Source organism: Vollenhovia emeryi, unplaced genomic scaffold (genome assembly GCF_000949405.1).
Source record: "Vollenhovia emeryi isolate VEMERY1.0 unplaced genomic scaffold, V.emery_V1.0 DF939210.1, whole genome shotgun sequence".
In the NCBI taxonomy this organism is placed as follows: Eukaryota; Metazoa; Arthropoda; class Insecta; order Hymenoptera; family Formicidae; genus Vollenhovia; species Vollenhovia emeryi.
In genome coordinates this window covers 660,610-676,987 of record NW_011967156.1, presented here as the reverse complement: position 1 = coordinate 676,987, position 16,378 = coordinate 660,610, and the positions used below count along the sequence as shown (strand labels likewise).

Sequence of the window (16,378 nt, the reverse complement as noted above, 5' to 3'; positions counted from 1 at the left end):
TTTTATGTCTGAAAAAGCTTATTTCATATTTATACAGGGTGTCCTAAAACCACCGGAGGTCCTCTTAATCACAGATTCCTTAGAACATTTCCAGACGAAAATCCTAATACAAAAGTGTCGAGGCTATAATAGTTTTTAAATTAGAAGCGATTATTTTTCACAAATGATAGGGCTGAAATTTCGCGCGCTCAGGAACGGCGAAATGACAAGTGATATAAAAAGAACGATATTCATAGGAGCACTTATATCACTTGTCATTTCGCCGTTCCTGAGCGCGCGAAATTTCAGCCCTATCATTTGTGGAAAATAATCGCTTCTAATTTAAAAACTATTATAGCCTCGACACTTTTGTATTAGGATTTTCGTCTGGAAATGTTCTAAGGAATCTGTCAATAAGAGGACCTCCGGTGGTTTTAGGACACCCTGTATAATTTCTGTTTCTCTTTCTCTCGAAACAAAAAGTTATGAAACGTTTTATTCACTTATTTCGCAAAACTTGTTAAATTGTTTCGCTTTTCGATAAAATATTAACAATCGAAGCACGTGCGTAATTTAAAAAAAGGATCGATATTTTTTATTTTAGCGAACAAGAATTAGACAAGAACTTTGAAAAAAAGCATCCTCTATCTCGAAGAAGAGAATGACAGTCCGGTAAACTGATCTTTTTCGGATTATTGTCCCACTTTTCAAACTTCAGCGTGAGTTTATTGGGACTTAATGTTGTTAAGATTTTTTTACGCGTATTCGCATTCCAATCGTTTAACTAATGTCAATAAGTATGCCAATAATGTTTCTCGTACGATCTGCGTCCCAAATCCTGCCTGACATATCGATCTTTTTAATGCCACGCTAACGGTACCTCATATCTCCCTGTTTGATGCGCTATCGCACTCGCGGATAGAATTGTATTTTTATTCAAAACTGTTGCGTAAAACAAGAAATATATTATCCATCTAGAAGTTTACATTTATATAAAATATTACTCAAGAGATTTATACTTAATCATTGCGGATTAATTATTTACAAGTTCGTTAGCAAGAAGCGATCGAGGAATCTTTAACCGCGTGTATCCATTTAGTCTCACCTTATTAACTGAAAAGTATTTAATTCTCTTGTTAACTCAAACAATTTATTTTATATCGTTTCGCGCGTATCTCTTGCAAATAAAGTGCTGTGCCACTCGAAGATACGTACGGACAATAATTTTAAAAAGTCGCAAGAATCTAAGCTGTAGATCACGACAGCATCTAGAACGGATGTTCTAGAGAGCGTAGACGCGGCGCGATCTATACTATACTATCAATTTTTTCCCTTCAATCGGTTGACAACGCCTTACAATGGCGCCGTCAACCGATAATCAATGGAATTTCCTTAATTAATATCGGCACACTTCCACACTACCGTTCGCTGACTTTATTCCAGTACGACTTTCATCTTGCAGACGTTTCTTTGTCGCAAGGCAAAATCTCATTCAGTTTGACGACAACGACAGCGAAACGAAGAATGTCACAATGGTTCTCAATTGGATCCAATCTATTATTTTTTATAAATACTTACAGAAATTATACGTTGTTCTTTTTCTCTCTCGCTAAATGCTTTATAAAACTAATCGATAGGCCAATACGCCAATTGACGGAAATAACCACGCATCAAGGCGCCTGATCTTTGCCTCGAACGAAATAGTTTCGATGTAAATAAGTAAAGTTCGATATACGAGCAGTTACGAAAATAACATACATACACGTTGAATCGAGTCGTATTGCAATTCAGGGGAAAAGAATTGTTTTTCGTAACGTTATTTAATTAGCACTCGGCCGAGTCATACATTTCGCTTGAACGAAGAGCGTGCCGTATTCGTAATGTACAAAGACACGTGCAGAAAAACGGATGACAAATTGCAGAAGCATTCCGCGACGACCGTAAAGGTTTCAGCGAGGTTTCTACGCCACGCCGTGTAACCTAATTAGCATTCGCCCTTGGTCATTACCCTTAATAAAACTTGTACAGACTATACTCGCGATAATAGTAAAGAAACTTTTGTCACACGGCTGAACGAAAGAAGGTGAAGGTGAACAAATCATCAACCGCGATCATGCGTATCGATTGTTTCCCCGTTGAAGCAACATGCTATCGACGTTTCTACATACAGCAAGTAATTTTTGTACATTAATTTCTAGCCGAAAATTTCGTTCTTAAAGCTTGTCGGCAATGAGTGGCGGGGTTGCGAATCCTATATTGTTGTGTCTTCATTTGTAGTTAAGACAAGTGATTAATAATTTCTATTTTATTTTTATCCCCCCCCCCTCTCTCTCTCTCTCTCTCTCTGCATCTTTGATGAGAGATTTTGTAAATTAAAGTTATCCTTCAATTTGCGAAGCCATAAATCGTTCATTACATCTCTGCAATCCACGATTGCACGCGCGACTTACATAAGTTCAAGCCCTACTAACTGAGCTCTGAAAAGCGAGATTTCCGTCCTTGTTTAGAATGCACTATTGAAGAGTTTCGTGGTTGTTTCTGTAACGGAGAACTACTTACCACTACTACTTACGCATAATACTAAGAAGTGTGTTAAGCCAAGTTCCCCATACTCGGCTAAATTCAGTAACGTTTACTATTCATGAACTCATTTGCTGGTCATTAAACCGATCATTAAACCGGTCATTAAACTTTGATCTTCAACAAAATTGTTTTTCTAAATCCTATCAAATTAAGGAAACTTTTGACTATTGTTACTTATACTTTTCTTTATTAATTTCGCAGTTACCATAAATAGTATATATTTTCGCGACGCTTGTCAATATATAACTTGATCAATTTCGCTTGTTTAATAGTTATTTAGAGTTTAATTAGAATTAATGAATAAGAGTTTTTTTTAGACATCTTTCACATCAAAATTAATCAAACTTATCACGTGAACTGATGAATAATATCTTGATATCCTTTAATATATCTTAACGTACTTAACGAATATTCTCAAACAAGTAAAGTAAGCGTAATGGCAGACTGAAACGTAAAATTCTTGTAACGTTTAAACTTGTTAACAATTCTTGCAATATCACGTCATGACATTCACGTACGACCACAATTCTGCATTTACCATAATAGAGTTCTCAAAGTGCTCGTTTGTAACGTACGTCAGATTCGTCATGACGTTTCTTAAGCTGAACCGACAAATCGAAATTGTCAAGTGCACTAATAAGGAAGTATCCCCTTGTTATTCAAATCGACTGAGTGAGTAACATCCAGAGCTTAAACTCACAGTTTAAGACCGGATCTCCACATTTTTTTCACCATCTCGCATTGTTTTATCAAATTTATTTTAACCAATGCACCTTTGAACCGTTAAGCTCACGTAATACAACTCGGTAACTCATGATAAAAAGTGTTATTTGAAATATATATATTTATGCGATATATAATCACACACGGAGAAAACGAAAAAGGAGAGAGAAAAGAAAAACGAAAAGAGAAATTCAGAGATTTTTCTTCGAAAAGATTTTTTCATGATCTATGCCACGAGAATGTCTTGAAACGTCTTATGTTATATTAATTATGTTACCTCCAAACTACACGGATTCCAAAATATTCTGTCTAAGATCATATTTTGTCTAAAACCTTTTTTATAATTATATCTCTTTTCTTTTGGGCTGCGGAATAATGGGCGGGCTGAATACATTTTTCTCAGATTTCCATGGTAATTCCATACCGGTGAAATACTCTCGCAAGGGAAACGCGGGAACTTGCATGCGAGAGAGAGAGACAGAGAGAGGGAAAGAGAGGACGCGGTAGGGAGGGAGAGGACGTTTAAATACGAGCAGAAGCGCGCGCGCTACTTCAGTCCGACGCTAACAGTCCAAACTGATTGGTATCTGGATCTCGGAGGAAGGCGACAACCTCCCTCTCTCTACGATCGCCTTTTCTCTTCGATTTTTTTTCGGAAAAAATCGTCGAGTAGAGGGAAGAACGAGAAAAACGTAGCGACCACGACAAGTTTCCGGTTAACGTTCCGGAAACGACCGCGGATCTCCCGGCTAAATTAAAAGCCGGGACGCGAAAGGAAGGAACGCAGGACGGAAGAGTGTGTGGTTATGTGCTAGTGAGAATCGGGAAAGAACACCCCAGCAAGAGAGAGGCACAGAGAACATCTAGTCGCGATGACTAACAGCATGAAGCAAACGGTTATCAAGTGAGTTACCGCAATAATTATCGGAAATAACAACAACAATCCTGTAGGAGAGTGTTTCTCGAACCATTCTTTTTCATCCCAAGTCCAACTGTCTCTAGTTTATAAATTAATATGATGCAATTTTCACTGACGTGAAAAAAAATTTATTCTAACAACAATATTGTAATTAAAGAAATCGAATGCAGATAATGCTGCTTTCGTTAGAGATTAACTTCTTCGTAGAATGAAAACAATATTAACCGCGTTATATAAGCAATAGTAGCTGAAGTTGAAACTTTTGGCTATTCTGCAAAATGTAGAAGCTTTTACAACAATTGCCATTGTGTAATAAGTATTTATATATTTTTTACCGCTTATTGATCCGTTTATTGCACATTTATATTTCTTTTACTACATATTGATTTTTCGCGTACACCTACAAATCTTTGAAGCAATTTATAATTTTTCTTTTCTCAAAATGTTACAATGCTAATAAGTCTCTATCTGTTAAGTGATTAAAAATTTAAGGCTTTTTATAAATTAAATTTCAAGCGCAAGCAGATGATAAAAAGTTCTTTCTTATTTCATTCGAGATAAATTTTATTGTTTTTTGTTTTCTTACGCGAACGATTTCCCGCAGGAATAACTTTTTAACTTTTATCTATAAATGGGAAACTTTTATACATTTACATAGAAAAGACACGTGTCTGGTAGTCATAAACTGCTGACGCGCCACCCATACCGGAATACTTTTTGCGATCTTTTTTTTTTACTTTTATCATTGTGTATTAGCAAAGTTTTACCATGGACTACGTGCTCATAGCTTATGCAACGTTGTTAAAAACTGGTCGTCCATTGAAACCCGGTGAAATAAAGGGAAATGGAAGAGTATTTCATAAGAGATGAAAGCGTTCTTAAATTCTATCACGAATCGTGATTTTCATGCGAATTATCAATTATTGATCGATACATCAGGGATTCTTTCTACTCGGGCAGTGTTTTACCCCCCCCCCCCTTCTGTAGTTGTCTTAAATAAGGAATTATGAAGCAGTTTCACGAGAAATATACCGATACTTTTATGCAAAATAGATGTCTTACGCTCGCAAACATTGACCCGCCACAGTTTCGCGTTGAACGCGATCTAATTCCGATCTTGGATTTTATTTGTCCAGTATGTAAATTTCGGTTCAATACGAAATGAGATTAAACGGTTCGGTTTGTTCTTTTAAGCTTATCGCTAAGCTCCATTTAGTTCAGAGATATTGCTATATAATATATAATAAATACTCGTTCTCATGATGCTTCGATCGCATCATGATGATCATGTAAGACATTACGTTGCAATTATTATGCGAGCAAGCTTTGCAATGTGTAAATGTGAAACGAGATCTGTCGACATCACACTCGCATCTCGCGAACTTATCTTGATTTATTATCATGATTTAAAGATATAGATACCAACGTACAATCCACATTTTACACCTTTTTGCAGGAAAGTTCTCTTAATTTTTATAGACAATTATAAACGAAATAAATTAAATTGCACAGTAAAACATCTCTGCATCGTACGAATACCGTTGAATTATTTGAAACCGTTCGATTATCCAAACAGTGTTGTCTAGAAAACGAGACTATACAGTCGAGTTGACGCTGACAACTCAGAATAATTGGAAAAATAGAAAGGACGATGACAAAGACTGTTAAATTATTGCGTTATCACGAATGTTGGGTAAATTAAACCTTTAGTCGTGCGATTATCTGCCATCTTTTTCCTCGATTATTTAGATAATAAGTTGTATATTAACGGAATAATCTGATGTCAATTATTATATTTAATATTGCGCGTAATATTAATTAGAAAAAAATGGGTTTTTGTCAAGACAAGGCAACCACTCGAGAGTTGTAAATTAGTTTTACAAGCATCAGATTCATAAATTTTAATAAAATCGATACGAACGCGCAGCTAATAATTATCTTTTCTTTCGAATGTCTAAATTAGACATTCCGTTTTATTAAGTAAAGTTCTAGTAAGCTGACATCCGCGTCGGATCTGGAGCATTATAACGTTTATCGGCTACCGTGGCAAATCGCGATATCGACACGAACGAGTGTATTAAGGCTGCGGTTCAGCTATGCAAATGAAAGAACGTGACATTTTAGCGCAACGAGAAATCTCGCGATTTCAATGCACGCAGGGACAGCCAGTGATAAAACGTACCAGGCGTTGATGTTACGCCGAGAACCGGCCGGCCATTGCGCCGCGCAGAGGCAAAAAAAGAGAGGTCGAGTCGTAAAAAAAAGAATCCTTTTTCTCTTCGGAAAAGTATTAATCTTAGCGAGCTGCGATTAATAAATATTCATATAATTACATATCACGCTGTTTCCCTCCGACAAACTTGACCTTGCGTTCGACTGTAAAGAATATCTCGTAAAAGTAGTCGGCAAAGTACCCCATGGCAACTTGACTCGTGTCGAAAGAGACTTATCAAACAAGAGTACAGAAGTTCGCCCTGACGCGTAAAATTTAAATTGCATTACAAATTGCAACTGTTACTTGCGAGCACAAAAACTTTTCCACGATTCGTGTGCAGTTGCAATTTGCACGTGCATAGCGAATGAACTTATGTTTAATTACGGCATTGTGGCCATCAGATGCAGTTGTATGTACATAATGCATCATAATGATAACATCGCCATATCCTCGTTTTTACGACAATAATGTTCGGCATGCTTTTGCGCGCTGCTTAGCGATCTTTAACTCCGCAGCCGTTTATGTATAAAACTTACGTTGTTGGTTGGCAGTTAGCAATTCAATTTACAGTCGTGTTACACAATACTAACGTAATCTATTTATCAGTCATTCATTTGAAGAAACAGAAGAAAAATTACCCTACAATCTTACATGCAATTTATATATAATTAAAATTATATAAGTATATATTATTATGTAATTACGAATGAGGAATATTGCGTATACGTTTATAGTCTTGTATCCAATTTGAATGTGCCTAAATGTATTGAAAGGTTTTAAAAATGGATGCGAGATATGACCACAATACGGATGCTTTTCCGCCGAACAGAAATTATTTTCCTTGCGGAAGTAATTTAACGTTGAGAGAAAGACGACGTGTCATGCGATAAAATGCATAGTGGCAAAATTGAATCGAACTCGTGAACTCACGAGTGTGTATGATTGGTTCGCACGAGGTGAAAGTCTCTTATGCGGCGAACACTGGAAGCGTTTTACGCCTCATGGTGCAAGTTTACAAACGCTTGTACCGAGTTATTATGATGTTACGACAGCCGCGCCGTCGCGACGCAATATGTATGTAAAATTCGCGCAATCCCATTTAACTTCCGGATAAACCGACCTTCGGATAAATCGATTTCGCGAAAGTGTAAACCTAACAATGGATATTTGTCCGCGGCGCGTAATTACACGAACACGAATACTTTGTGAACAATGCACGCAATTCCCCGCCATTGTAGCGTATTAAAAATTTTTTTAACAAATGTAAATTATTATAAATAACTTGCGCAAAATTATATTAAAGAGGCGATGAAGTTATAGGAGTATAGTACTTCGTCGTATCACAAGTCGTTATCTCCACGCATACGCTTTATCACTCGTTACGTATTATTTATGCGAAAAAAGAGATTAACGTAGATTAGAAAAAGCATCATGTGCTAGTGATAAATCCCCGAGGGCCTTTTTATCTGCTCCTCTCAACATAACTAACGATAACTGGATGTATTTACATTTCTCCATGTTTATCCCCGAAACTTGGACGAAAGTTTCGATAAAAGACCTTAAGTTTCTCTCCCAACGTATACACCGGACGTAGTAGAGTTCCCTGAATTTTAATGCACTTACCGCCTCGACCGAGTCGTATACTTTTTCTTTTACGTACAAAGTCATTTTGTAATAGACAAGAGGAGGAGATTTATTCATGTAGCTTGATGATTCATTCATGTTTTTTCTTGCAAAAATCGTGAAAGAATCAACTCACGTAAAAATCGCTGACCGAACGATATCTTCACGTGGCCCAGAATTACTAATGTTGCACAGTTACGTAACACACGACCTATAAAATAAGTGGTAACCTATATTTTTTTATGCGAATTAATACGACAAATTTCTAAATCCTGTAAATTCTTTCCCATTGCCAGACAAATATTAAATCCCATATTTGTTATAATTCATAGATATATGTATTCGAATTTTCTTTATTCGAAATATTGTAAATTATCTTATTACAAATCTCAAGGTTTACGCTTCACGGAAAAATGTTTTATCATATTATTGATAAACGTATTGTAAATGAAATATTTAAAAGACACTTAGGTCCGGTTTCACCAACATTGTTTAACTTTAAGCTTAGCTTAATTCGTTCTTTGTCTCTTTCCAACTGTTACTTTAGAAAGAGACAAACGTAAACCGAGATTGAAGTTAAGCGACAGTTGGTGAAACCGGACGTTAATTTTCGGGACACACGTCGGCCGCCAGCGTCGTGTCAGTTGCCGTGTATCGTGTTTCATAAGAGATACGCCGCGTCCGAAAAGATCTTTCGCGACTTTCAGCAGCATTCCTTCGGGTTTCGTAAAATATGCCAGGCACGGTCGAATTCATATTCCACACGTGCCACCGAAGAGAATCCGTCACGTTCGCCGACAGCGAGAATCGGAATTAATTTTACAGCTCTAATGGTGGTTTTCCTTTTCGCCACGCGCGGTTTGCGCGTGCCGCGATTCGCAAAGGTCGTTCTGAAAGACGAAAAAGTCACGCTAATCTGCACGACAACGGCCATAATTTGATAATTGACAGTGAATTGAGAATAAGTCCGTTCGCGGCTTAAACGCGGCCTTCTCCGGCGCGAAAATCTGCCGTTACGTGACGGTTCGTCGTTATCGTTGTCCCGCGCCCACTCAAACCCTGGCCCCTAGTCGACCTCGTTGTCGTACAACGGGAATATCGAAAACATACTCCTGACACTTGTCGTCCATCAAAAAGTACATCTCACCTGCCGGACCGTTAAAAAAATTTGCACACAGGACACTCGCGTGTACGAATTTTAAAAGTCAATTTTAAAAGCGCTGGTCCTGACATTTTACATCGGAAATAACATGCTGATACGATGAACATGAAATGTTGCTTCAATTAGTCGTTATCTCGAATTATAATGACCACTTGAAGCATTCTTGAAAACATATACAAATACTACTGAAAAGACACTTAAAATTTATATAAAGTTATATAAAAATATTTAATCATTTTCTCTATTATAAATAAGTATAATTTTTTAAATTCATCTGTCTTGTTATTTTTATTATATATGCTATATATATTGGTTATATGTTATTCGTATAAACGTTCGTTTTTGTAAGCATTATTAAATTAGACAAATGAGCTTTGTTATTTAAATTAGTAAACAATTAAAGGCAATTTTATTTAACAACGTGTATAATGCACTGCTGCGTTTCCTGGCGTAAAATGTAAAGAACCGTATATCTAACAAGCGACGCATTGGTGGGGATTGATTATCGCGTGCATTATAATACTCGCGGAGTCCGGCAGCAATGTGTTATCGTGTAATTTACGAGAATTGGAAAATGTACCGTCATCAGAACTGCCCACGAGGAGTTGTGCGATGTCGCGAGTGTGAACGAAGCCAAGGAACGAGACGAACGCATAAAAAGATAGATCAATGAACTATAACGTACGATCAGTCATTTAGAACGAGCGGTAAAGTTAGTAAAGCCATGATGCTGAAAATGCAACGTGTTCATCGAGGTACAAACGTTCGTAGGGGCCGAAGAACTCGGGGGGGGGGGGGGGATTACGAGGAAATCACGAGCAGCAATTTGCGCAACCACATTTCAAATAAGAACAAAACCTTACCAATAATTTTCAATAAATCTGCTTACAACAGAATAACACCTGTTGTAACGAAAGATCAATATGTCTTTATCTTACTTTCTCGTTAATATTAATCAAAATAGTTACCGCGGTATTTACCCAAGGGGAAATTAAAAGTCAAGATGGCGTCAATTTGATGTCATATTGACTAAATTTATGTCACATGTTGGTTGGACGTCATTTTATTTCTCCTTGGGTATAAACTGAATCTAGTGCTAAACATTTTCCAAGCAGCACACTAAAGAAAGTTACGAATCATCGGAAACAATGATGGCGACTAATTGAATAAGCGCGAAAAAAAAATCGGCCGTCACTTCGGCCGTTAATACTGATTAATATTTAGCAGCGTCGTGTCCCCGTTTCCGAGGGAGAGAAATTATTTATAACGATTGAAGAGGTAAACGCGGACGCGTCCATTGTGGGGCTCACTTCCATTCCGGAATTAACGTTGCGTCAAGCGACACAATGTGACACGGTACAGTGTTCGAACGTATAGAGGGAAGAGGGTCACGAAGACGATTAAGAGGCGCCAGGTCATGGCACGTGAAGGCGATGTCACGCGCGTCTTTCTCGCTCGTGCGTCTCTTCATTACGATGCAGCTCGCGCCGCCGCTGCTTTGCCTCTTCGCCGGTCCTGCGGCGACACAGTTTCGCGGTCGCGGTACTCCGTCGGGGCAACACCAGGCCGTCACGTGCACCGGTGAACGTATCCGCGAGGACAGCGCGCTCGATGGAGGGCAACGGGGTGTTCCGATAACACCTATACCACGCGAATCGATTTTCCATGCGAGAGGCGTGACGCCGATTACGCGAACAACGGGAATGGAAAAGCGACCGTTTCAGCAACTTTGCCGCGAAATTGTCCGCTCGTTCCCCAGGATACTCAAAAAGTGCACTCGGTAACATTGTTCCAATTACGTAAGCGAGATAATCTTGTAAGCCGAAACGTAATTCAGTAGTTCCAGCGTGGAAATATCAAAAGCAGATTTCTTCGGATCACTGAACACCTTTTAACACTTTTTTTTAATACGAGAGCGCGAAGCAATCGACGAAAAGCTAATGTAATTTGAAGAATCAACCACAGTTCTCGCCACGCGATCACACACGGACATGTGCACGCGGCATCCAAGTTTATCGCAGGATCGCTAAAAGCATTCTCACGTTCAATTATGTCGTCAGGTGACATTATTTGCAAAAATGCTATTTGGACGTGCCGGCCTGTCTGGGGAAATAATTATGTCCCGTATCTTAATGACTTTGACATTGTATCCAGTAATTCTTGCCTTTATCTTCGTGAAGTGCTGAAACCGGAATACGTTGTATATTCGTAAGATTTGTACAAGGAAATGCGCAAAGTGGAGTTTAAGGTCCGTTTACACATATTCGTGACGTATCAGTACCGTGTCAGTGATGTTCGTGATATATCAGTGACGGTTGATTACATCTATCCGTACACTAAGAAAAATTTCCATCGGATAAACCAATTAAATAGCGTTTCCGATGGTTAATTTTTCCGATTACGTGTTCCGATTAAATTATGGATACATCCGATGAAATTTATCTGATGAAATGCAGTTACCGATGAAATTTGATTGGAAAACCGATCATATTTTTCATCGGATATACAATTTAATTGGATATATCCGTTTGTTATTATGTAATTGGATTATCCGATTATATTTAATCGGTCATTTTTTCAGTGTACAGTTTGGATTCAGTGTGGTAAAATTTCAACTAACTCTTATAAAATTCTTCGAAATACCTTGTTGTTCCGCGATTATATGATTTTCAGGATAAATTTTAAGGGAAAATTCTCTCTGTGTAGAAGCGTCATTAAACCATTTAATGCACTGAGAAAAATGTCCGATTAAATATAATCGGATAATCCAATTGCATAATAACAAACGGATATATCCAATTAAATTGTATATCCGATGAAAAATATGATCGGCTTTTCAATCAAATTTCATCGGTAACTGCATTTCATCGGATAAATTTCATCGGATGTATCCATAATTTAATCGGAAAACGTAATCGGAAAAATTAACCGTCGAAAATGCTACTTAATAGGTTTATCCGATGAAAATTTTTCTCAGCGTGGGCATTAATCGGCGAAAGCATAAATCCTTTGCAAATCATCGAGTATTATCCTTCCTTGTTAACATAGTTGTGATTGCACGCATGCCTCGGGTCATTAAACTCGTAGGCTAAAATATTCTGCAACGCGGATATTGCTATCAACTCAATTGCGATACAGATACGATCTTATATGTACGTTAATTTCGCGTGTAGTCGCCTCGTCGATCAATCCATCGCGATCCGACGATGAGGCTTGATTGCTTGGTTAGTGGCGCGACAAATATGGAATACGGACCGCAATCACCCGCCGAACCCCGGGGGTAAATACCGCAAAATCAAAGGATAATCATACACTACCCCTCCTCCGCGACCCTCCGCTACGCCGCTGATACTTTAGCGCGCAGTTATTTAGAAGCACGAGTGTAATAAAACACGAGAATAACGAACAAAAAATTATCCGCGACCTTTCCTTTTCATCCAACGGATAAGCGTAGCGCGCCAATCTTCCTCGTTTTCTGCGAGAGAAATATCTAATTTTGTCTTGAAACAAATAGCGCGTACGAATATCACGTTTTCTCTTTCCTTACGTCATTAGATCGTGTATCAAGTCCCACGTTAAATTTATAAATTTGTTCGTACCGCCAGGGTCAAGGCCGCGCATCTCTCAGATACGGACGATACGCGGCATTGACTCCGATATTATGCAATGGAGAATGCTTCGGCGTGTGTCGCTGCATCTCGATGAGGTCAATACACTCATCGTTGCATTACGCGCGCTATGAGTCCCATTATGCGCTCTCTATCATCCTATAAGTACCTACGCTCGATGTATTATACTTACGCGCGCGCGCGGCCACGTCGCGCATTGTTCGCGAGACAAAAACGGAGGTGGGACAAAAATCAATAACTGGTATCGTACGTCGATTATTTCTCGCGTAAATGCAGCCGATAACTGCACTTTCTAATTGCCCATATCGACGACTTTCTCCCCAGATAAAATTCATTTTTCTCCGTTTACACATCGATATTTAGAGGAAAGACCTCTATTATGAGATAGGTTTCTAATGTGAGATAGCAGGTTTTTCAAGACCCAAATTCAATAACAAATCTTTTCTCGCAACGATCTTACAATGAATTTCCCGCTGAACAGATTTCCCTCCAAGGACAATAAATTCGTGGTGGAATCACCTGATGACGCCTATTAATTTAACAGGAACTCCGCTATCCCATATTAGGATCCTATTTCACAATAGGAGACTTTCCTCTACACGTTCTAAGTTAAGAAAGAGCCGATTAGCTAAGATTGTGATTGTAAAGTGGAATCGCGCGATAAGAAAAAAATCAACCATAAATTATGAATTATGGCTCTTGATGGTCAAGGCAAATCGATTCTAATTAATTGCCGTCGTCGGCGAAACTTGTACATTGCGCAACTTTTACGAGGCCACGAAGAAAACAGGAAAATCTAACGTTATCGAATCCGTGGAGATTAAGAGATGCCTACGTAACGCAACAGTGTAATACTATCGTTACGGAAACCGTCTTATCTCATTGTCGAAATGTTGCGAAAATCTTCACGGTAACTCGACGACGCAAGCGTTGCACTACATGGTATTTTCGTACACCCTCGATTTTAATCTTGTTTGTATTTCTCGGCGCGCGTTCTCGGACAAGGTCTCGCCGGCTGATTATGCGAGGAACTTAATGCGCCGCGATCTCGCGGGATGATCGTAAAAATAAAATGCAGAAATAACGCGCGGGACGAAGATATAAAAATCCGACTGCGGTTTGCCTTTCGCTCGCCGCGCGAATTGTCCGCCGTGAAAGACGGCAATTCCCTCGGCGGGTAGGGAAAGCAATCCGTAAATTCCGACGTGCTTTAGATGCAAGTGGCATTTTGCTGCGCGTCCGACAGCATTGCACGTATGTACATACGCGCGATATAAAAACACGGGGAGTCGAGTTTTACGCGCGAAATCAAAATCTAAAAAAAACCCAAGAGTACAGTACCTGTAACCTTTAAATCGAGACAATTGCTATTATCAACTTGAAATAACTGATCCCTTTGTAATACCCTTATTCACATTGTGCAGTTTCTATGGCACAGGCACATATTTCTTTGTAATATGCATAAAGATGATAGCACGGGACGCGGTATTCGATAGGGTAATACATTATTTATATACATAGACTGTACGTAGGTGACCAGCATTGTTTCACGCGCGATTAAACTCGGAAACGCGTCGCGGAATTAGCATAATTATTGTGAGGATTACGGCGAGAGGATTTTGCAGCTTGTATTACAAAGCATAGATACTATTTAAAGCAAGCGATAGTCTCTCGTACGCGACAGCAGACACGTGCAATAACGCTCGAATAACCGCATAGTTCTTAACTTCTATTGAAGTTATAGAATACATAAGCGGATAAGAGAAACATATGAACAGATTCCCTTCCTTCCAGCCTTATGCGCAACAATGCGAAAAAGTCATGGCATTTACGCGGCAATTTAAACGGTATTCCACGCGAAATCGCCTTGTTATTGATAGTTTTTAAACGGCATTAATCACGTTTTTTTTATAGATAATATAAATTTTAGTTGTGTCGTTTCCTTCACTTTATGATTTTCGTGCAGAAACCCGACATGGTGGAAGAGGCGGTCCGGTTTGGAACGCGGGTTAACGGTGATAGCGGTTTCCGGGTTCCTCTTGTGCATCGCTTTGGCGGTCGCCCTCGGAATTTTGGCGGCCAACACGACATGCAACACCACGTCCAGGACCGGTAAGAGCACTCACTTTTACAGCGACCTACAGTGCAACACGAGCCGTTCACCATGCATGCTGCAAATGCAGTATTGTTTGAGAAGCACAGAAGCGAGACCAGCACTTCCCTCTTTAGAAATTCACGTTCAAGTCGAAAGAAATCCACACGCACGTGTAGCTTTGAATGGACCGCTTGGATCGTGTTTATCTCGAAATTAAATCGTCAAAAATACTGGATGTTAATTTTGTTACACGCTTTTATCTGGCAACGATACACAGCAAAATGTACAGGATGATTCACCAGGGAGAAGCAGAAACGAGATACTGAAATATTTCTCTTAAGTTTGCAAGTGGAGAAGAGAAACTTTTATAGGACGCAATCTACATGATTCTAAATGTCTCTAGCATTCTAACATTTAATATAAATTAACTAATGCAATTTTGTTCGGTTTTTCTCGTGATATCCATTTATCTTGCATCAGAATAAGCCTGCGATCTTAAACGAAGATCTAAACATATAATATGTTTCGCATTTATGTTGTCGTTACTCGTGAAAGTATTTATGTCCTTTAACTGTGTAAACTTATGACATTTCTGCACATGCAGGATCGGATTTATTTGAATAAAGCCGCTTCCCTTGCTCTTAAGGTACGAACGATTTTCGCAACTGCGTAAAACATGAAAAATTAATACAAAATTAATCATTTTTTTCTTCCCAATGATATCCTTGCAATTTTTCGAACAGACAAGAATCTCGTTTTACCTGTTGCAATCTAAATCCGTAAGTCCGATCCTGCACACGTAATAGCAAAGTATCATGCACCGACATCCCAAGATGTACGTCCGTCTCGTGTTGCGACAAAGACATTACTTAACATCATCCAATTGCATTAATACTTGAAGCGAAATTGCTAGTGACGAGCAAATCATAATTCCCTGCGAGACACACACATGGCAATGGCAGACTCCTGTAATAGCTTACGCGTACGCAATTTGCAACAACAAAAAATCTGACTTTAATTCCTCAAACAATTGTGTGCAAATTCTGATGCGATAAACACGAAAAGTTTACGTTAAAAAATTTCGTAAGAAGTGACACATTTCTGATGCTTATAAAAATGTACACATAATTTCTGAAAACAGATAGAATTTTCACTGTCCGTTACGTGTCTCGTGCGAAGCGAATTATTCATTTGCAAATTAAATGCTGTTTGAAGTAGAATACGTGAAATGTATAATAACAGTTGTGCCAATAAGAAAGCTAAATTAATTTTTCCCCGGGAAGATGTTAATGGAGATTTTAACGTAGGTACTTAAATTATACGCCTTTAATTACCGTTACAAGTATCGCCACGATTGTTTTATCGATACTTAACGAATCCACATGCATCGCGTTTCTTTGATATCCCGAGAGGACGATCCACGCTTTTTAATGCAACAAGCGATGAATGC

The 16,378-nt window shown here is 38.7% G+C and overlaps 1 protein-coding gene across 3 annotated transcripts in view; it reads left to right on the top strand.

Moving 5' to 3' along the window:
• The window catches only part of LOC105561205 (membrane metallo-endopeptidase-like 1), a 34,909-nt gene that overhangs the window by 10,213 nt on the left and 8,318 nt on the right, over positions 1 to 16,378 (top strand). For 2 of the 3 annotated variants that reach the window (XM_012010978.1, XM_012010977.1), the window contains exon 2: positions 14,800 to 14,945. In XM_012010978.1, the coding sequence (XP_011866368.1) occupies positions 14,800 to 14,945 (146 nt within the window). Of the gene's footprint in view, positions 1 to 3,816; positions 4,190 to 14,799; positions 14,946 to 16,378 lie in introns of those variants that run through there. The other variant, XM_012010979.1, reaches the window with a different exon arrangement.